Source organism: Amorphotheca resinae, assembly GCF_003019875.1.
Source record: "Amorphotheca resinae ATCC 22711 unplaced genomic scaffold M430scaffold_10, whole genome shotgun sequence".
Lineage (NCBI taxonomy): Eukaryota > Fungi > Ascomycota > Leotiomycetes > Helotiales > Amorphothecaceae > Amorphotheca > Amorphotheca resinae.
The window spans coordinates 1,130,039-1,150,581 of record NW_020194480.1 but is presented as its reverse complement, the minus strand read 5'-3'; the positions used below and the strand labels follow the sequence as shown (position 1 = coordinate 1,150,581).

Genomic DNA, 20,543 nt, shown 5'->3' with positions numbered 1-20,543 from the left:
ACTTACCTAGGTAGTCCGGGGGAATGTATTATCACGTGACTGGACATCTGCGAAGCTACCTTAGGTACCTAGGTCTCTTCTTGCATTCGTGAACAAGGAAAGTCTCCCTTGGGACTATTCGCAGTTCAAAACTCTCAAAGGGTCCAAGGTTTTGGGGTCACGGGATACGGAATATATGCGACTTGGACGGTGAGCCGCGATATAACCCGCGCGATATGACCCGCGGGCGCCACTACTGCAGTACTGTGCAGCGTACAGGACCTAAAAGCCGATCATCAGACTCTAGAGCTGGAAATAATAATCCGGGACCCGGAAATGCAACTGCTGCGCTTCCCCGCCACACTGGCGCTCTTCGATGACGCCGGAGCAGAGAGAAGGCAGCTGAAAAGCACGTTTCTGGAGCCCACACGTGTCACGGCTCCTTGGTCAACGGCGATGCCTGCCGCGTATAGCCTATGATAGCGTGGCTCTGCAGTTAGACCTGATATCTTAGTGGTATTCCTGTGTTTTCGGAAAGTTTAAATTGATGTCACTCCAGAATCTAGACCACTGGGAGAGCACCGACATCAACACGCTTCTACCTTGCCGGCTGGAACACTTTCGCCGTCGAAGGCACTATCGCCAAAAATTCGAATAAAAGCAAAAGATATCGAGTTTTGTCTCGTGTGTTACAGTGTTGCGTATCAGCTGGTCTAGTCGCAGCTGGGTAACTGGGTTCCGGGTTCTGAACAGGCATATACCAGGTAGAATTCACACGTGTTCGTCAGCTAATTGCTGGTGTAGGACATTTGATTCTGCAGTATAGTCAACTTCTCTCATGCAATTTCAAAGGCGCGTCTTGGAAGGTGGCAGCGCGTTCAACGTAAAGCCTTCCGGACAATGGGAGGTCTCACCTGAGCTATTCAGACAGCAATGAGCAGATCTCAGGTCCCAAGAATCCCTGGACTCTGGATCTCTGTGCTTCTTGTCGCTCGGACCCTGAGGCTTTATTCCCAAGTTGCGCCCCCTTTGATTGGTAGTCGAGGTACCTGAGGCTTGGAACTGCTATCCATGCTCTAGGGATCCAGCGGATTAGCAGAAAGGTCCGAGCGGTCATGAAACGTTCGGAGAAAAGGACAATAATCGTAACTTTGTTCCATGGGATCGGAGTGGAGGAGCGTCGAGGATACCCTTTTCAATTCTAGAGTTTGTTACACAGAAACCCCGATACTACTGTACGTTGAGGGGCAGGTGCAATCAGCGCTGTACCAAACAAGTGGCGCGGAGGGCAACGAGCACCGTTGATTCCTAAGCATGGCCCTTTTGGGGTATTGTCCAATCATGAGTTCCATGCTTTCGGACGAATTCATCCCGTCTCTTGCTCGAAACGGCTGTCACAGCTCTAGAAAGAAAGATCGGCACTCCGAATCTCTTGCTCTTCTCCTTCTAGAAGCCGCTTTGACGTTTTGTTGCCCAAAGGAGCTCAGCTAAACAGGGGGATGCGGTCAGCAGGAAGCTGTCATGTTGGGTTGGATCCCCCGATTCTTCTCATCAGGCTATGATCTGCGCTACATGCTGTAGGACACCGCAAATAGAGAATATAGGCAGAGTTGGTCCAACATATCGCCCTTATCACAATCTAAAATCCATCATCGTGAGTGCTGGGTCTGGGAGAACTTAATGGGCGCAACCCTCAGTTGGTGATATCACAGCCATCCCAGTAACGGTCTCCGAGAAATAAATGAATCTGGTAAGCTGGAACTGCCCGCATATCATGCAATCCCTATCATAGCGGCATGGAGTCCCCAGACTTCTAGGATTCCTGATAATTATGTGCGTCGATTGTCGAAACACTGATGTGGCAGCTCCGGAGACGGACAATCACCAACCGGAGCCCTTCACCAATCCGGCTGGGCAGCAGCAGCTGGATGCAGATAATTATTAATGTAATACCGATTGCATTTCCTAAGGACAACAGGATGCGGAGAAGGAACAGGATGATATCGACAACCGGGTGTAGTATAGATGGGAGTGATGCGACCAGCGTTATGGTACTTCACACAATGCTGCCTGATTACTTCTACATTATAACTGGGTAAGGATGAAGTCGTTAAGCAATAGGTATGAAATCACCTTGAACACTACAATTTTTGTCTCCGGAATGATGGGATGGCCTATTTTATCATCGTCTTCATATTTTCGAAATTCAGCCGCCACTGCAGCACTCCTCAGGTACCCGTTATCTTCAAGTACTCCGTACCGACTACAGCATGACAGGTGACGCTAATGACAAGCTAGCGCGCTCCCAAGCTACTGGGTGTATCACTGGATGCAGTAACGCCTTACAGAATACACCGTGGGCTGTCCAAGGTCATCTCCACTGGAGATCCCACAGCTTACTTGGTATAATACTGAATTTCATTAATCGACTGGAGGACTTAAGCTCGGCCAAGAGTCAGTTCCCTTGAAGGGTAGAAATGAACGAAAATGATGATATTTCGTAACCATAAGAGCATCCAATGATGGCTGAAGCTAGTAATGAGAAGCGTCATCTGAGCAATACCAGGGCATGCAGTAATCCGATGGCCCTACGACGAGTCACGAACTTCATGCCCATGCGTTGAGGACCCTGGGGTAGCCTGGGGTCATAAGATACCTACCTAGGTGTACGGAGGTATACCCGTGAGACCAAGGGTCGGTATGGCCGGAATCGGGGGGCCGTGCCAATCAAAGCAATTGTCCAACGGTGACAAATAATGCTCCAAGCTCTACCAAGCTCACGGGAGGGAGAGTGGTGATGGCCGTTCTGCTCCAAGGCAACGACTCGACTGACTGAGCCGCCGACATGAGGCCTCGGTGATTCGTACAGGGGTCTAGGCCTGCCGTTCAGTACCATAGGGATGCGACAGGCATAGGCTGGGTCTGGCATGTCTCTCCTATGTCGTTGAAAATAAAAATGAAAAAAATGAAAAAATATCTTTTTCTCTCTCTGGATTATTGAAGGCACTTGACACTAGTATCGCTCGCTAGATTTTGGAAGCTCAGCAAGACAGGGGTCCATCTTGGAACAGAATATCGAGCTAACACCAAGTTGTGTATGGCTGAGACTGGAGTGTCTCAACTACCAAATCAACTATCTGCAATCCTTGGATCGGCAGGAGACGAAAAATGATCCACTCCCACTAAGAGCACGAACCATAACACCATGCGCGATGGTGGCATTGGTGGCCAGCCCTGCGAAAGGGCGGCTATCGATAAGTGTGACACCAGTCTCTTCTTGACCAAAGTGACCACTGATATCAACTATCACAGAAGAACAAAAATGATAGAACTTTATGTCTACCATTTGGGTATAATGATGTCCTTGGTAACGAGACATTTGACCGATTTCAGCCCCGGACTCCCGGTCAACCTCAACCCTCCTGCTCTCGGAGTACGTCAAAATAACGAGCTATAAGATAGCGGTCAGCAAGAGGTGAATTCATTCGGATCATCAGAACAGCCTGACCTCTTTGATCTTCAACTTAAATACAGCATCTCGTCTTCGACAGCAACCAAAGCACACTGTATTATAACGCATTTCTGATCAGTTAAACTCTCCGCATAGCCTGCAGTGCTGAGCATCTCCGGTGGTTAAGAATTGGTAAGCTATGCCTTCAATGAGTTTGATTAAATTGCTTCCTGCCTTGAGGCCTCCAGTGAGGCGAACAAGATGCCAAATGCTATCCATATTGGATCTGCAAGACATAAAGACCGCCATGTAAGGTTGAATACTGGCGAACATCGTCACAGTACGAACTGAAAGTCCTAGATAGTATTGGTTACTACCGATACAACGGAAGGTCTTGTACATGTTGACAGCAATATTGTAATGTTCTGAGAGATCCTACCTATTGAATGACGGCGGCATGACATACCCATTCGCAATATGCTGATTTCAAGGAGATCAAGCTCCTGGGTCAAAGAATTATAATCTCCAGTCTTATTGAGACGGCGATCATTGGTCAGAACCTCCCACTTGTTCAGTGAAAGGATGACTGATGATCTTTAGATTCACTCGTGCCAATACGGATTCCAAAATCAGACATCGAAATGTTTGATATAGCTGTCCAGCCTCCAACACAAGCTCGACCAGGCGTAATTCTTTTTCCTCCAGTGGTTGCTCGAGTGCACAGCGATCCTTACAGGTACGGCGAGCTTTCTCAGATCTGGGCTGTCGCAACTCTTGTGTACCGTAATGGTGAGGTCGCCAGCGAACAGCTTGGAGGACAGACCGCGGACTCGGCACATCCCATGCCTCAAAGTCTTTGGGATAATGGCAATGGTAATGGGTCGAGTTCTCAGGGTTGCGGGGCCAACAGAGACCAAGGCTACTTCTATTTTCCAGACTTGGTGATTTACCAACCTGGCAGATATCGAATTAGGATATCATTGATGCGGATGGCCTACACTTCCGAGTCTCCAGAAGGCATTGCATGTGTTGAAGAGAATGTCGACAGCCACTCCATAGTTGTCGAGGGGAGCGCGCCACGTCATGCCAGGCCAAGTAAGGGCCTCACAGAATTTCGACAGATATGCAGTCCATGCTAACATATTTAGGCACACGAGAACGCGCGATCCTGCAAATCCTGAAGAATGATGGGCAGAACATTCCATCACCACCATCCTAGACCCCGGCGATCCGAGAGGTCCTTCCCATATGGACTCCCATATGCAGAATAACAAAGGGCTGGTGGAGAAGTGTGCACTTAAGGGCATGAAAAAATGAATTTGAACGACGACTTCCAAGGAGCTGGGACGATAGACCTTCTTAGTGCAAAAAGGTGCTCTTTCAGATTGAAAAGACTATGACAATACCATTCTATGCCAAGGGCATAAAAACCTGTGGAATCGAGGGGAATTGAAGGGAATGCTGGCCGACAATCATATACCTAGATAGAGGGGTTGACCTTGAATTTGTTGAAAATAGAGGGAGAGAGTTCTAGAGGGTGACTAATCAAAAGCCCGAAATATAAGGCCACAATAGTCGACCATGCCCTATTGACCTCTGCTACTTTGGGAAGGCGGTGAGCATTGAAGATTGGGTCTGCCAGCAACAAAAAACCGCCCGCATTCTCACAGTTTTGAGTCACGACGCCCCTCGATCCAAATTTCTCTCCTTACCGTCACTCACTACTCAGCCATATATTTATGAGTTCTACTCTCTCCTGCGTCCTGAGCCATTCACGAACTCGTCTCCTCTCACGAATATCTGTGTCAAAACCAGTTTCGCGTTTGACGCGTGCCACCCCCATTCGATCAGTGACAAGCAATACCCTCACAATGCCGCCCTCGATGTACGTGTCCGAGACACTATCTGAGAAGCTCAAGTCTTTAAGTGTCACTGCGCCTTTGCCCAAGTATTCCAATTGCTTCCCAGACGTCAACCCGGTCGATATCTACCGAGCGCATCTCACATCAATCCTGACAGAGGTTACCGGCGTTGATGCGAAGATCGTATATCCAGCGCTACAATGGACACAAACCCTTGAAAAGGGTGACCTGGTTCTGCCTGTACCAGCTCTCCGCGTCAAAGGCAAGAAGCCTGACGAGCTAGCTGCGGAATGGGTGTCAAAGGTATCTCATACTCATACTTCGGTGCTACGATAATGCGGAACTATACTAACTGCCCATTCCCTCTAGTTTCCGGAATCACCCCTCGTCCATCCTCCAACGGTTGCTGGAACATTCCTTCAGTTCTTCTTCAAGGTGGACAAACTCGCAGAAATCCTCATTCCATCGATTCTCACTCGAAAAGAAGCTTTCGGACAAAATCAATACCTTGGTCTCAAAGATGTAGAGGATCCTAGCAAAGGTCGTAAGAGGATGATTGTCGAATTCTCCTCCCCAAACATTGCCAAGCCCTTCCACGCCGGCCATCTTCGAAGTACAATTATTGGTGGTTTCTTATCGAACCTCTACGAAGGTGCTGGCTGGGATGTGATTCGGATGAATTACTTGGGCGACTGGGGTAAACAATACGGATTGCTGGCGTTGGGATTCGAAAAATACGGTGACGAAGAAGCGCTGAAGACAGACCCTATCAACCACCTCTACGAGATCTATGTGAAGATCAACAAGGATTTGTCGGAGGAGAAAGACCAGATCAAAGCGTTGGAAGAGGCCGGGCAAGACGCGTCCAAGCTAAAAGATGAGGGGCTTGATGAGCAAGCTCGTCGGTATTTCAAAGCGATGACTGATAACGACGAGAAGGCGATTGCACAATGGGCCCGGTTCAGGGATCTCAGTATCAAGCGATACAAGGAGACGTATGCTCGCTTGAACATCAAATTTGACGAATACTCTGGAGAAAGTCAAGTCAAGCAGGAGGGAATGGATTTTGCCGCCAAGAGAATGGCCGAAATGGGGGTTTCGGAAGAGTCCGAGGGCGCTGTTATTGTTGACTTCAGCAAGCACGTACCCGGAAAGGCAGGAAAGAGTCTGGAGCGCCCAGTTATCAAGAAGAAGGACGGTACAGCGCTCTACCTAACTCGGGATATTACCGAAATGATGCAGCGGGATGAGAAGTACCATTTTGATCACATGATTTACGTTGTGGCATCAGCACAGGATCTTCATCTCAGACAGCTCTTCAAGATCATTGAGTTGATGGGCTACAAAGAACTCGCCCAAAAAGTTCAGCATATCAATTTCGGACTGGTGTTAGGAATGAGCACTCGGAAGGGTACGGTGAAGTTCCTGGACGATATCTTGAGGGATGTCGGGGAGAAGATGCACGAGGTCATGCAGAAGAATGCGTCAAAGTACGAACAGGTCGAGAATCCTCTAGCCACAGCAGATATCCTGGGTATCAGCAGTGTCATGGTCCAAGACATGAGTGGAAAGCGGTAAGTGAAGCCCTACAGTGTTCTCTTTCCTCCTCGAACTAACGTTCGCCGCGCCAGTATCAACAACTACGAGTTCAACATGGAGACCATGACTTCCTTCGAGGGTGACACAGGTCCCTACCTCCAGTACGCCCACGCGCGACTCTGCTCCATCACCCGCCGCGCCGCTCTCTCCCCCGAGGAGATCGCCAGCGCAAACCTAAGCCTCCTCACCGAATCCCACGCCATCAACCTCATCCGCGTCATCTCGCAATACCCCGACGTCGTGCAGAACACCCTCAAGACCCTCGAGCCCACCACCATCTTGACGTACCTGTTCAAGATGACCCACACGCTGAGCTCGAGTTACGATCATTTGCGCATCGTCGGCAGTGAGAAGGAATTGATGAAGGCTCGTATGGCGTTGTACGATGCTGCTCGTGTGGTGTTGAATAATGGGATGAGATTGTTGGGGTTGACTCCGGTTGAGCGGTATGCCCCCTTCTTCCTTCTCTAAATCACCACCATCATTTATCTGTACTGACTTGCGATCTAGAATGTGATGCGACAAATGGGTTAATAGTGTTTCGGGATTTGCATTGATATGGTGCAAGTGGGCTACGAGTGGAGCTAGATGCAGGAGAGATACTGTCCTCCATTCACCAAATGAAAGTTTCTTTTTGACTCGAGTTCGATAAGCAAGTGATAAGCATGGTATCTTGATATCCCTATTGGTATATTCGTTACTAATGTGTTTGATCCCCCAAACGCCAGGGTTCTATCCACCAAAGCCTGTCACTGAACCCACAAAAGAAACTACAGCCCTGCTCTACACGCCCACATGGCCACTTGCATCCCCAGCTTCAGCCCTACTGTCCACATCCGCCGCATTCATCGTGATATTATCCACACCCGTACGCCAACGATCTATCGACGATTTGACAAAGTCCATGGGCTGTCCCTTGCTAACTTCCACCAGATCTTCCGAATCCTCCATCAGAGTAATGGGGGTATACATGGGATCCTTTCTTCTGTTTTCATTTTCATCTTCCTCGGGGATTACGACCCGATCGATCTCTGTTGCTCTTGGGGTAGGTGCCAATTTCAGATCTCGAAACATGTCAGTGATCCTCTCTTGCTCCGGTGCTTCGATCTTGGAGTCCGAGGCACTGTATACCTCCGAGCCACCGGGTAAGGAAACACTTTTCGCGTTCAAGGTCTCGCCGATGTCGCGGAGGAGAACGTCCATGGGGCAGATGTAGGCGACTTTCTTTCTCGAGCTCCAGGCCAGGACATGCCCGCAAGCTCGTCCTAGATCGTTGTCCACTACCCACGCCCCTGAATCGCCCGGCACGCCAAGTTTTCCCGCAACTTGATAGCTGGACGATGGCGTCTGGCGGCCATAGATCTTGACGATAACCATTCCAGGTAGGATGCGTCCGCTCTGTAGCCCAGATGTTCGCGCCATGCAATGGACATCCAGATCAAAAAGGTCGGAGCTTGGTGCCACAGCTACAGGATACTGCTCCTGATGAGGACAGAATCGCTTCCCACTCGTAATGCGGTTCCTCTGCGGGCAGCGCTCAGGATGGAACTCAATAAGGGCCCAGTCGATTTCATGAACTGTCCCCTCTTCCACACGTCTTCGGATGCCGGAGGAAGCATAGACTTCTCCCAAGCCATAACTATCTAAATGGTCTTCATCGCGTGTCTCTTCGCTTGGATAGAAATCCTCATCCACATCATCTAGGGCTGGTTGAGTGATTTGATATTCTTCTCCACATCCTTGCGGTATTCCTTTGGTATCTCCAGGCTCAAGCTCATCGTCGCTTTCACATTCGTCATATTCCTCGTATTCTTCGGACTCGCTCTGTTCCCCATCCGAGAAGTCGGAATCAAAGTCTGAGAGGTTGTACATGAATTCTTCGTCACTGCTGCTGTTAACAGAGGACTCGGAGTGTGTCAAGTCGGGCATATCAAGAAGATGAGCACTTGACCGAAGAGCACTTGACCGAAGCGTTGGGGTCAAGGCCCCTGGCTGTTCTTGTTTTTCTTCTTCTTCTCCCCCCTCGTCCGGATCTTCGAGCATATGGTGAACGGTCATCCCATAAGGCTTATCATCGACCATAATCAACCCACCAAAAGACACAGGTGGAAGATGTCGCTCGCCAACATACGCTCCAATGGAAGCACCATTCGAAGGTCGCACCTGATGATCTGCATTCGCGGCCCTCGTATTTCCTCCCGAGTCCGCCATCGATCTTCGTCCGCCCTGTTTCCGGGAACGCACAACCTTTCCCCGACATACCTTCAATCCGAAAACGGATTCGTCGTATACTAATGATTTCTTTAAAATACTTCGGACTTTATGGACGCTCGTGCAGATTACAAGAATGGTAGGCTTGGTAGTCGTTGGAGATTCGCCGACGCTTTCGAGGCTAATCTCTACGGATTCGGGGTATTTCTTGTAAAAGCCGCGAAGGACGTAGTTTATGTGTGGCATCAAAGCGTTGTGCCAGAAATCCAAGTGCTCAGGACTGATTCTAATGGCAGGGTACGTGCGAAGTTTAGGTTTTGATTTCTGCAATCGTGGTGCAGGGCCTATGGTGGGTAAATGAAAATTTGCCAGGTAAGATTGGGACGGGAACTGCTTACTTGATGGCAGAGCTGCAGGCTTCTTCTCTATCCAACTTATCTTTTCACGGGAGCTAGTAGCTTTGGTATTTGTGGGCTTCTCAGACCAGTCGAAGGGATTAGCCCCAGTCTTCACGGAGGGGAGCGTCGAGGCTTCGTTTGGGCTTAAAACTCTAAACGACGCAGAGAACGCAGAGCCCCTGAATGGACTCGATGGAACTGGAGGCGAATCGTCACTCTCGTTCTCTTCGTCGGAAAATTCATCTATTGCACAGCATGCATCGAGGGCTTTCGATACTTTCCAAAATACCTTCTGATGCATGACATCTGGCCTTGCCCGCTGGGACAGCTCATCATCTGGTGCATGCCAACAGGCTTTGACCGCTTTGACAAAGATATTTCCGCATCTGGCTGCGAGTTTTTTGAAAACGGCCACTGGCTTATCTGGAATCGCTGAGACGCCCGGGAAGATATCGGGAAGCGAGATCCAGAGTCCGATTTCGAGAAGAAGCATCCCGAGACTGTAGAGGTCTAGAGACTTGCTCTCAGCTGTGAGATGAGTGTAGCGAGTGATTCGGGGGTCGAGTGGATGTCTGTACAATGCGCAGAACGAAGAAGACGAATCAGAACCATCTGTGGCGTTATCAGAAAAGAGGTCGAAGGACGATAAGAACGATTCGCGCATGTTGACTTGGCTCAGATCAAGGCGATTCTGTGATTGATGTCCAAAGAATAAAATATTGGAAGAATTGACATTCCCGTGCACAATCCCCTTGGCGTGTAAGTCGAAGACAGCGTTGGCGACATTGGACGCTAATCGATACTTGATTTCCAAACTGGGCTCATACGCTTTACTATACAGGAGTTCCGACAAAATATTGATCGCAGGCATTCTTGGGCTTTCGATATCCACAGGTCCAAAGCGTTCAGGCAAGATATACAGGAGACAAAATCTTGAATACTCGGGCTCCTCGAAATACCCAATCAGGCGCAGCAGTCCAGAAAGCGGTCTATCCGATGAGATATAGGGCTGGGAAAGCCCGGCAAACAACTTCTCAAACCGGGTCATGGACGGAGTAATTCCAGTGGTAGAATAGATGGGATCATACGGGGCGTGCTCGAGGAGAACAGGAACAGTAGGCGTTGACTGCCACCCGGTCCTCTGGGCCTCGGTGAGGGATGTCGGTCGTCGCATGAAAACAATTTGCCGAGGGGATTTCGCTGGTTGTAACATACCGGGCTGTATTACTTTGAGGTCCCGTGGCCATATCAGGGACGCGGGATCAATTTGCTGCGGCGTTTGCATCCGAGTGGACTCAAACTGCCTCTCCTCGATGGCAGGGGATTTTCCACGGATGGGGCTTGGCGACTCCGAAGGTTTGAGAGAAGATATTCTCTGGGCACGTTGCCGCGTTCTTGAGAGATCATAAAGGGTATCAATCGACATGGTCAAGTCCCGAACCAAATCCTCGAACCTCGATTGATCCCAAGTGATCAACGATGGCTTTCGATCCGCAGATTTCTCGGACGCAGAGCCCTTCTCATTGAACGGTCTTTTTGACGACTGCCACAATGGCTCAGTCTCCGCCAGGATCTCTTTGATCGTAGACATGACGCTGCCAACGAGCTCGCTGAGACCGGCCTTGCTGATGGACTCGTCGATGTCGGACGATTGCGTGGGATCCGACCATTCCAAGCCCCATGACACCAACCGATCTTTTTGAATGCGAAGCTTTCGATGCAGAGACATGAGCTCGGGGTCCTCAGCCACCTGGATGGGCTCCTTGACGAAATCATATGAGCTCTTGGTGTCGGTGTACATCTTCGTCAGCCGCCGCTGGAAGGGCCGCGACAGGCCGAACAATGAGTCCATGGGCGCGTCACGGGGTCGCAGTGCGAGAAGGCAGATATGATGAGAGAAGAGGGCGGAGATAGATCAGGATGGATGCTTTATATATACATTTGTTGGAAACATAACAACAACAGACTGCATTTCTGCGTTGGGCGAGGAAGCAAAGGCCCCTCACTTCATCTGGATGCCTACAGGAACAGTACAAATATGGTTGCCTGGATGGGAATTAGCCGCACTCGACTTGATTGGCTGCAAGTGGCGGGTCCCGCGTCTATTATTAGCTCGTTAGTGTTGCCCCTCGTCACGTGCAGATCCAAACAGAAACCCCCCTTCGAAAATGCGAGTTGAGGATAAAATATAAATATTCGATTATGTCGTGGCATCTTATTAACTAGGTGAGGAACCAGAAGTTCCTTGGAAGGAGTGTCTCGTCTTCCAGTGAAAAGTATTTAAAACAGGTTGATGGACGGACTGAGAAAAGGACAACAGCACTCGCCAGAAGCAGTGTTGAGACAGAGCATCGGGCCATCGTGATCAGGGAGAGGAACCAGCTTCGAGACCTGTCTGCACCCCCCAAGGCGATTCAATTACCCACGCTAAGTATACTTTTTATTATCATCGCATGTCGGTTTCGAAATCCCGACGCCGAACTCCTGACCCGCACGCAGAAGGGGCGGTCTACCTGGGGTCGTAGATCTGTTTCTTGATCCAGGCAGTCAACGCCACGTCTCCCCACTCCTCCCACTCGACCCACGTCTCTTCCGGCAACAAGCTCACACCTTCCCTCCTCGCGGACTTCATGACCTCTCGAGCAACGACGACGCTCGCATCCCTTACTCTCTCGATCTTGGGGTAGATGAGGCCCATTCGGATCTCCTCCGGGGTGAGACAGCCAGCGAGCGCAGCTGCAGAAGTGTATACCATGTTGTCGGTAACACGGGATACTTTAGCCAAGATGGCCCCAAGTCCGAGACCTGGGAAGATGTATCTGGGTCATCTTAGTGTCTTGCGCAGACTTACTTCGGGGGGGAGGGGACCTACACATTATTTCCTTGGTTGGGGTAGTAGGTGGTCGATTGGTCACCGTTCTTTATGGTGATGGGCGAGAAGGGAGATCCAGATGCAAAAATTGCAGAGCCTTCAGTCCATGTCATTGCCTAACGAGGTTAGTTGGAATTTCTTAAGGTAAGGCAGCAGAGACATCATCTCACCTGCTCAAAGGTACACTCGGCTTTTGTCAAGGGATTGCTCAAAGGAAACAGGATAGGTCTCCGTCCCAGGCCTCCCGCATCGACTGAACTCTTCAAGGCTCGTACTACTGACTCAGTGAAGACTCCAAACGTGGCGGTCAAACCGATCAGAGCAGTAGGCTTGACATATTCGATGACAGATTCGAGTGTACTGAATTGATGACCGTGGTTATCACTTCGTGCGAAGATCTTCTTGTGATCAGGAAGGTGGTCCCCGCGATCAGTCGTCACGAGGCCTTTCGTGTCGACGAGGTAGAATTTTTCTCGAGCCTGCTGCTCTGAGAGACCGCGGCGCGTGTAGTATTCCATCACTTGCTTGGCCACACCGACACCGGCTGATCCAGCACCCATGAAGACAAGCTTCTGGTCTTCAATAGGGACCCCCGAGAGGTTCACAGCGCCGATGTATCTGAAACATGGTTAGCAATGCACTGCTGTATCAGGTGACCTGACCCACCCTGCCAGAACAACAGCTCCGGTCCCTTGGATATCGTCGTTGAAGCACTTCTCCTTCTTGTATCTCTCCAGGTACAGGAACGCCTTTTCTGTTTCGAAATCTTCGAATTGCACGAGCATGTTGGGGTATACTTCCTTCGCGGCGGCCATGAACTCATCCATGAACTCCAACGCGACTTCTGAAGAGACACGCGGTGTACGCAGACCAAGATACAAGGGATCGCGGAGGTTGTCCTCGTTGGCTGTACCGCAGTCAAGCACAATAGGGAGCGTCTTTTCAGGGGCGATCCCGGCTGCGGCGGTGTATAGCGCCAACTTTCCTATCTGAGAAGAACGTCAGCCCCTCACAATATACTTAACCGGAATGGGCAGACGCACTGGAATTCCAACACCGTTAACACCAAGATCACCGAGACCTAGGATTCGAGAGCCATCCGTTACAACACAGATTGAAGGCTCTGGGTAGGGCCAGTTGCGGAGAATTGTAGTAATGGACTTGCGCTGCTTGATCGATATATACAAGGCTTCTGGCCTGGTGTATAACGTTGAATACTGGAGACACACATCTCCGATAGTGGGTGTATACACCAGAGGCATCAGCTGAGCAACATTGTCGATCAAGAGGCGGTAGAAGAGATCGATGTTGCTAGCTTTTAGGGAAGAGAGGTACAGGTATTTGTCGATGTTGCTTGTTCTACTATTAATCATGCGCAGGGCTCGCGCGCATTGTGTTTCTATGTTCTCTAGGACATGAGGTATCAGGCCAGTAAGGTTCTTGGCCACACGTTCTTCGGGACCGAACGATGTACCTAGTTATGTTAGCAGGAGCTTGGCATGTGGGTTATGGCCCGACGTGCCTTTGTTCCATAGCGGCTCTCGCAGAACCTGATAACCTGCAGCACTGTTTTCTGGGATATATTGTGTTTCGTGGTACTGCTTGACGGTGCCATAATGGTCTTGGGCGTACCCGCTGAGACCATCGAGGGAAGCAGCCCTCATCTGGTTCTCAATAGCTTCGATATCGACACCAGCCATTGGGTTGAATGGGGCAGAGATGCGCCGGCTGGACAAGGACGTGCGTTTGTTGGCAGGAGTTGTGGAAGCTCTGCTGGCTATTGAAGAAGGCGACGCAGATCTGGGAGTGGCCAATTCGGAACTGGAAGGCGAATGATCAGAAGAAGGCATTGAAAAAGTGTAGAGAAGAAAAAGGACGATGAGTGAAGCACCCGGGGCGGCCATCCAAGATATGATATGGGGGATAGGAGAGCGGAAACAGGGGTCATTGGACTTCGGAGGGGGTCCTACCTACCTCGAGTACCGGCGTTGTTTCTTTGAAATTTTTTTTCCTTCTGCCTTTTCTTTTCCTTGCAAGAGGATCCTGAGGGAATATGCAGCTGCGTAAGACGTCTCGTGTGGTTTTGTTGAGGTTTCAATAATAGGGTAATAGTGATAGGGATATATCCTTCCCGTAGGGTAAACACGGAACCGGGAGCTGAGTACTTACACCACAGACGACCTACCTCCCTAAGCACCGTATATAGTAAATGGCCGAAGCCCGCCCGGATCTTCCATTGTCCTATCAAACAGTAACAATCTCAAACAGAGATCCAGAGGGGCGGGCCACCCACCAGGCCCCAGGGGCGCTCGTAGCCAAGAGCTGTCATCCTGCCCGCGCGACTCTATTCGGATGTCCGCCGAGCGTTGGGCACCACGCATGCGCGCACCTCTCAATGCGCGCGCGCAAAAGGTGGTTGAGAAGGGTGGTTGAGAAAGAAATCGTCCCAAGATGGATATACATATATGCATATATGTACCTGACCTACCGTTGATGCATCTCATGTGCGTACATTGAGGTTTTGCGGCGCCGTGGTTGTCCTGGATCGTCACAAAGCTCCAACTCTCAAAACTTTTTGTCGCGATGCTCGCCTCACGTTGTCCCGACTCCCGACTCCCGATGGTACGTGCCGAATGCGCCATACAGGGACAGGCGCCTCCTTTAGCTTACCCGCGATTCCGCGAGGGAGTCGGGGGCCCTGGAACCCGTGGCATTTTGGTCATTTTGGGGGCATTCTGGACCCTGAGGAACGTGGGATTTCGGGTTCTGGAAGCCCCTTATCCGATCCTCCTGAAGGCTGAAAGGCTTTACCTTCCTCATTTCTCCCACGTCGATCAGGCGTCGCCCCCCCCCCCAGCGCCCACCTCAGAGCGAGAGAAAAGTACCCCCCTCGGAGCGCTCATACCCGATCTCTCATCATCAATTCCGACGAGTCCGAAGAGTCAACAAGGTATTCGCAGCAACCGCAAGACTTGAAAGCTGGAAGTCCAAAGACAAGAGCGTAAAGCCTCTTCATTGACAAGTGAGAGAAGACGTCCGGCATCAACTATACCACATAAAAGAATCTTCTACTCCATCGCTACAGAACAACAGTAGTCATCCTTCTGTACCTTACTCTGAGTGTCTGAGGTAACCCGTCGGATGTCTACCTCCGTCCGCTCCCGATAGGCAAAGAGAGGAGGCCCTAGCTTATAGAACGACATACTCCTCACGCCATATTTACATATAGCAGGGGGGTTCTCCGATCGATTAACGCGCAGTGGATCCTTGGAGAAACGAGGAGATCGTGAAGTTTTTCCTATTTCCAACGGAGTTAAGGATTCTGCCTGTCCTTTAAGTACCTATGCGGAAGCCAGAGAGTAAGTAAGTATCAAACCTCTATACGTCCAAGCCTCAAGGTATAATCAATCACATCTACAGTAGAGGGTTCTTTCTTTCATTATTATATATTCTATAATCTCAAAAGCTTTTTCTCAATTTTTCTGGTAAGGTTCTTATATTCCTTCCCTTTTGGTTCACGCTTCATATCCCACCGTCGGTTCGGATAATGGGTTCGGATGCTGTAAGATGGGGGGTATAATATAAAGACAGAGCAAGAACCAGAACTTGAAGCTTGATTAATCTCTACTCATCAAACCCATAACTTATTTTGAGCTACGAAATGCTCTTTAAAATCAAACATCTCTTATAGGAGCCAAACGAGTCGGGGACTGATCGAGGGGTCACATGACTTCTCCGAGCAGACGTCGATGAGGCGGCTCACAACGTATTCAAATACCATTCTCAATCCATGCTTCTTCTCAGCATGTTAATCCGAATTTGTTCTTGTTCTATTGTCAACGTTTGTACGGGGATAAGAGCCTGTCATGACATTATCAACAGGACAGGTCTGAAAAGTCACTATCACACAACCTCCTACCACATCACCAAAGCCCTCCAACTATTCTCCAAGCTATGATCGTGGCACCCCAGCTTTCAGAACCAACTATAGGACGAACCCTATTCACATCATAGCATGATACCTCATCCATATCTAGAACTGTAGTTAAGCATTATCCCGCCGATCCCATTGACTTAGTGATCGAGGCTAGACCTATACTCCAAACTCAATTTACAGATATCTACCTACCTACATCCCCGGGGCAAAGTAGAGCATCTAGGATTCTAGGTGCAATATAGACAAATCTAGAAAACCCCCCTCGAACTTCCTCAACCCCACGGGGCGTAAGCGCGCCCAAGGTTCGGGAACATCCCCCAGGGCGGACAAACGGATGTCTAAGAGTCTCGGCGGAATGGGAAAGTCTCCCCTCCCCCGCCTTTCCCCACACTCGAGTCTGTACGTCGGCTCGCGGGTAGAAGGAGAATATCTGGGGCTACGGGACAAAGATAGTTGAATGTCTAGGTACTCTGACCGTGCATTGGGGAATTGTCAAGTTGATGCTTGGTCGTCCCAACGAAGCCGCCCCCCCCCCCCCCAACCCCGAAAAAAAGCCGAAAAAGAAGTAGAAATTGTCGATGATTTTGCTCTTATTGAGTATTTCGAAAGGTCGGATTTTTATCCATCTTTAAACGGGGATGGAAGATAGATTCGTACATGTTGGACCGGAACCATTCGAAAGGAGTTGGAAAAAGGGGGCCCTAGGGATAAGGGGTGTATTGACTTCATCGAGAGGCCATTGGTTGTCAACCCAGAACAGCGACCGAGCGCATGGGAGGCATTATTGCATTAACAGACCATTTGTTACAGGATCCTTCCGAGTATGACTCATATCGGTGGTTGAATAATTAGACATAGCCAGGAGAGCGGGCTGCTTCGGGAAAACGCGAATAATCACGTGATGGATATTTTGCTTGAGGATTTATTTGTGTGCACTCAAGATAGGTATTTGGTCTGAAGTGAAATTGGAGGAAAATTGGCCTACAGCGGAAAAGATTGGGGGATATGGGATTTTCTAGATTTGCTGAGGCATTGCAAGAGAATGTAGAGGAAGCAAATAAATAGGGGCCATCGATTCAAGTCATCTCTCCGAACGCCGCACCGCTAGCACTACTAATATATGCCCCAAACAAGTCCAGTAGCAGACATGGTCTCGTGAGAGTTATCTCAGTTCGAACTATGTTTCCTTAGTACCATAAGGTACAGTCTCGAGAGAGATCTAGTTACCCGCGGGACCGGATTTGACAGAGTACCCGTTCTAATCATCCTCTCTCTCACCTTCCAGTGCAGCCAATATCTTCTCTGTCGAGGACACAGCACCGAAGATGCCACCTTCCGTCTTTACCATTTCAACTGCCGCATGGTGCAATTCCTCCGCACTGGCAGCCGTAGCGTCTTCCACGAGCAGACAGTCGAAATTGTTATCATTCGCATCGCGCAGGGTACTGGAAACACAGACGTCCGTGGTAGCGCCACATAAGATCAAGTTCCTGATACCCTTGATATTGAGCATCAATCTGAACTCGGTATGTTGGAATGCACTACGACCAGGCTTGTCAATAATATTCTCGTTCTCCAGTGGCTTGAGTTCCGGAATGATGTCGTGGCCTGGCTCTCCGCGGATCAGGAGTCGGCCGAGAGGTCCTTGGTCCCCAATTCCTTTGCCCGTTGGGTTGTTCCTGCTCCTACTGTACTCACGGGAGGAGAGGGTGGAGAGATCGGGACGATGACCTTCACGCGTGTGGTAGACTGTGAAGCCCTTCTCACGAAAAGCCCTGAGGAGCTTCTGGATACGGGGAATGATTTTTCGTACTGGCTCGATGCTGTAGCCTTGGTGTGCGAGATAACCATCTGCTGAACAGACTAGGAGATTTTCATCAGCAGAATCCACCATGCACTCTTAAATTAATCTAGCTCTTGGAGCTACCACCACCCGTCGATAAAGGCTGATATCGCTATGAGGCCAATGTTTAGAAAGTGGGGGTTCAGGCATGGGAAGTAGGTCAAGGAAAAGTACAACACGTGGGGTCATGAAGATATGCTGGCACCCACAGTCTTTCTGCATATCAATGATGACTAGAGCAGTTGTCTTCTGATCAAAAGTACTATCGTGTGGCCATAGATAAGGCGACGCTTCGATGCGGGGTTGCATGTCGAGATTAGAACGATAGAGAGTGGGTTTAAAAGCTTGTATCTGGACCCTTTGTGCTTTGCTTGATGATAGTTGGCAGCTCGCGTTTCTTGGGTCGCTCGGATCGCAAGAATCAGAAGAAATTACTGAGACGGCTTCGAGGAATCCTTGTTGTCTGCGAAGTTATTCCCGGCACCGAGTCAGTGCTGATCTTAGGAAGGAGAGCATGCTTTGGACTAGTCGCTACACTCGGGCCACTAGAAGGAGTATAAACCATCGGGCCCTCCATTTTTCACTTATCAAATGCGAAAAATGAAGTTGCTGATAGTGATAATCGCCGCTTTAGACAAAGACATACGTGCAGCTCAGGGACGGGCCACTGCATCGATTTCCAATACTAGCTTCAGAAAGCCTATGGATGTATCAAAGCGCGTGACAAAAGTAACACAATCCAGCACAGGAAACGAGTCGATTGTGAGTCCCTTGCAGGTCATATATGAAGGAGATCCTGCAAAGAATGGGCACCAAGATTCGTCGTACCTCCATAGAGCATCCTGAAGGACCTGAAAGCTCGTCCATCCTTGATCAGTACACGGCGAGAAGTGCAGCCACCCACAACACGAGGTGGCACCTCATCATCAGTTGCGGGTAAAAGTGCCAGACTGGGATGTCGATATCTGTTGGGTATACTCGGATACGCCCCTCTGACATAGAGTTGGAATCCGTGTATCTGTATGATGCGGCGTTGCGGAATGTCATGGGCTATTTTCATAGGAACAAAGCGTGCACCAACCTTGCAAAAGTAATATTACATCACAATTGATATTGCTTGCTGATCAAGAGAATGCACGCCCATTCCACCAATATTTCTGGGCATGTCGCTTTTTTTTGTCGCCCTGTCAATCGACCAGGAGTGCACTGCACTACCTAGTGAAGTGTATTCTTTCTCGATGGTGTTCTGCTCCCAATACTCGAAGTCCCTTGCGTCTTCAGTGTAACATCAATGACCAAGCCCTCTCATGTGATATGTCATATTTCCTTAAGTGATCCGTACTGTCAGCCTCGCTGTCTCTTCAGTGGAGACTTCTAGTGGTTGGAACGTTTGGCGGTTCTGTCCCACAGAGACTATGCGTGATTTGGCTACTCTTGAGGCGCGCTGGGGCCTTTGCGACTAATCTCGTGGAGAGGATCGAGCGCTGGAATATCCTGTGGTATGTTGGCAGTATTTAAAGGTCCGTAGCTTGGCCCCTAAGAGCATCGGACCTACATATGCATGGCGATTGGCAATTACCACAACCATCGACTCCAGCACGGAAGAAGAAGAAGAAGAAGATCGCAAGGACTTTGCTACCGTTCTGTTCCACTTGCCCATCGTCGCTATCGCTATGGGGCTACCAAGAGACAAACAGGCGACTTGATCGTAGATGGCTTCACAATTGACAATGTATATCTTGTCAACCCGACACACCAAAGGCAGTTCCGAATGATGTTTGACCGCATCTGCCTAGGAACAGTCACTCGACTTAACAGGCTTCTACAGTACCTGCATGCAGCTCTCAACGCTCTGCCACTGCGTGCGCGACCCCGCAGAGACCTGGAGTTTGCTTTGACGGAGGGTAGATGTCGAGCTCCGCATGAGGAGGTTGGATGGGTTGAAGCAGTGTAGAGTCCTCGAATGCCCGAAGAGAGTTGGAAACTCAGGGTCCAGAAGAATCACAGTGTAGATAGATTGTCGCGTAGCAGAGGAGGGGCGGTCTCTTGGTTGCCAGATCAGCGGCTAGGACAGGGATTACGCAGAACGGGAGTAAAGTTGCACCCGCATCACCAGCCAGACCGGAGTGCAGCAACAACAACATCACAACACCGGCAACACGACGCCGAGGACGACGACCAACGACGACATCGCATACGACAGGATACCCCACGACCGACATCGACACGAAGTACAGCTAACGCGCAGATTTACTCCGGATCACAGACAGCACCACGAACCATATCGACACCTACACCGACACTGACACCGACACCGCCATCACCAACCGAAGGAAGCCATCACGAACACGACAACCAACCCAAGGACGCGCGCACATGTTATTTGCTCCA

The 20,543-nt window shown here is 49.9% G+C and overlaps 6 protein-coding genes across 6 annotated transcripts; 2 read left to right on the top strand and 4 right to left on the bottom strand.

The window, feature by feature from the left end:
• Positions 1-3,579: 3,579 nt before the first annotated feature.
• Positions 3,580-4,909, top strand: M430DRAFT_173065 (hypothetical protein). The gene is made up of 4 exons (XM_024863641.1): positions 3,580-3,622; positions 3,925-3,982; positions 4,031-4,525; positions 4,579-4,909. Exons 3-4 carry the CDS (start codon positions 4,072-4,074, stop codon positions 4,647-4,649), a joined length of 525 nt encoding a protein of 174 aa, XP_024718600.1. The 5' UTR covers positions 3,580-3,622; positions 3,925-3,982; positions 4,031-4,071; the 3' UTR covers positions 4,650-4,909.
• Positions 4,910-5,110: 201 nt separating this feature from the next.
• Positions 5,111-7,637, top strand: M430DRAFT_126279 (hypothetical protein). Its single transcript, XM_024861979.1, has 4 exons — positions 5,111-5,595; positions 5,662-6,866; positions 6,924-7,337; positions 7,402-7,637. The coding sequence occupies exons 1-4, from the start codon at positions 5,170-5,172 to the stop codon at positions 7,406-7,408; spliced, it is 2,052 nt and encodes a 683-aa protein (XP_024718599.1). The 5' UTR covers positions 5,111-5,169; the 3' UTR covers positions 7,409-7,637.
• Positions 7,638-7,674: 37 nt separating this feature from the next.
• M430DRAFT_144978 (hypothetical protein) lies at positions 7,675-11,486 on the bottom strand (the record flags this gene model as incomplete). Its single annotated transcript, XM_024862918.1, has 2 exons — positions 9,501-11,486; positions 7,675-9,446 (listed from the first exon to the last, which is right to left on the bottom strand). The coding sequence occupies exons 1-2, from the start codon at positions 11,350-11,352 to the stop codon at positions 7,675-7,677; spliced, it is 3,624 nt and encodes a 1,207-aa protein (XP_024718598.1). The 5' UTR covers positions 11,353-11,486.
• Positions 11,487-12,009: 523 nt separating this feature from the next.
• Positions 12,010-14,222, bottom strand: M430DRAFT_52888 (hypothetical protein; the record flags this gene model as incomplete). Its single annotated transcript, XM_024868334.1, has 6 exons — positions 12,010-12,319; positions 12,373-12,488; positions 12,543-12,990; positions 13,039-13,361; positions 13,416-13,846; positions 13,895-14,222. The coding sequence occupies 6 exons, from the start codon at positions 14,220-14,222 to the stop codon at positions 12,010-12,012; spliced, it is 1,956 nt and encodes a 651-aa protein (XP_024718597.1).
• A 3,345-nt stretch (positions 14,223-17,567) lies between these two features.
• M430DRAFT_106904 (hypothetical protein) lies at positions 17,568-18,461 on the bottom strand (the record flags this gene model as incomplete). The annotated part of the gene is made up of 2 exons (XM_024861112.1): positions 17,568-18,172; positions 18,362-18,461. 2 exons carry the CDS (start codon positions 18,459-18,461, stop codon positions 17,568-17,570), a joined length of 705 nt encoding a protein of 234 aa, XP_024718596.1.
• Positions 18,462-19,904: 1,443 nt separating this feature from the next.
• On the bottom strand, positions 19,905-20,484 carry M430DRAFT_36681 (hypothetical protein). The gene has a single exon (XM_024866977.1). It carries the CDS (start codon positions 20,372-20,374, stop codon positions 20,138-20,140), a length of 237 nt encoding a protein of 78 aa, XP_024718595.1. The 5' UTR covers positions 20,375-20,484; the 3' UTR covers positions 19,905-20,137.
• Positions 20,485-20,543: the final 59 nt, after the last annotated feature.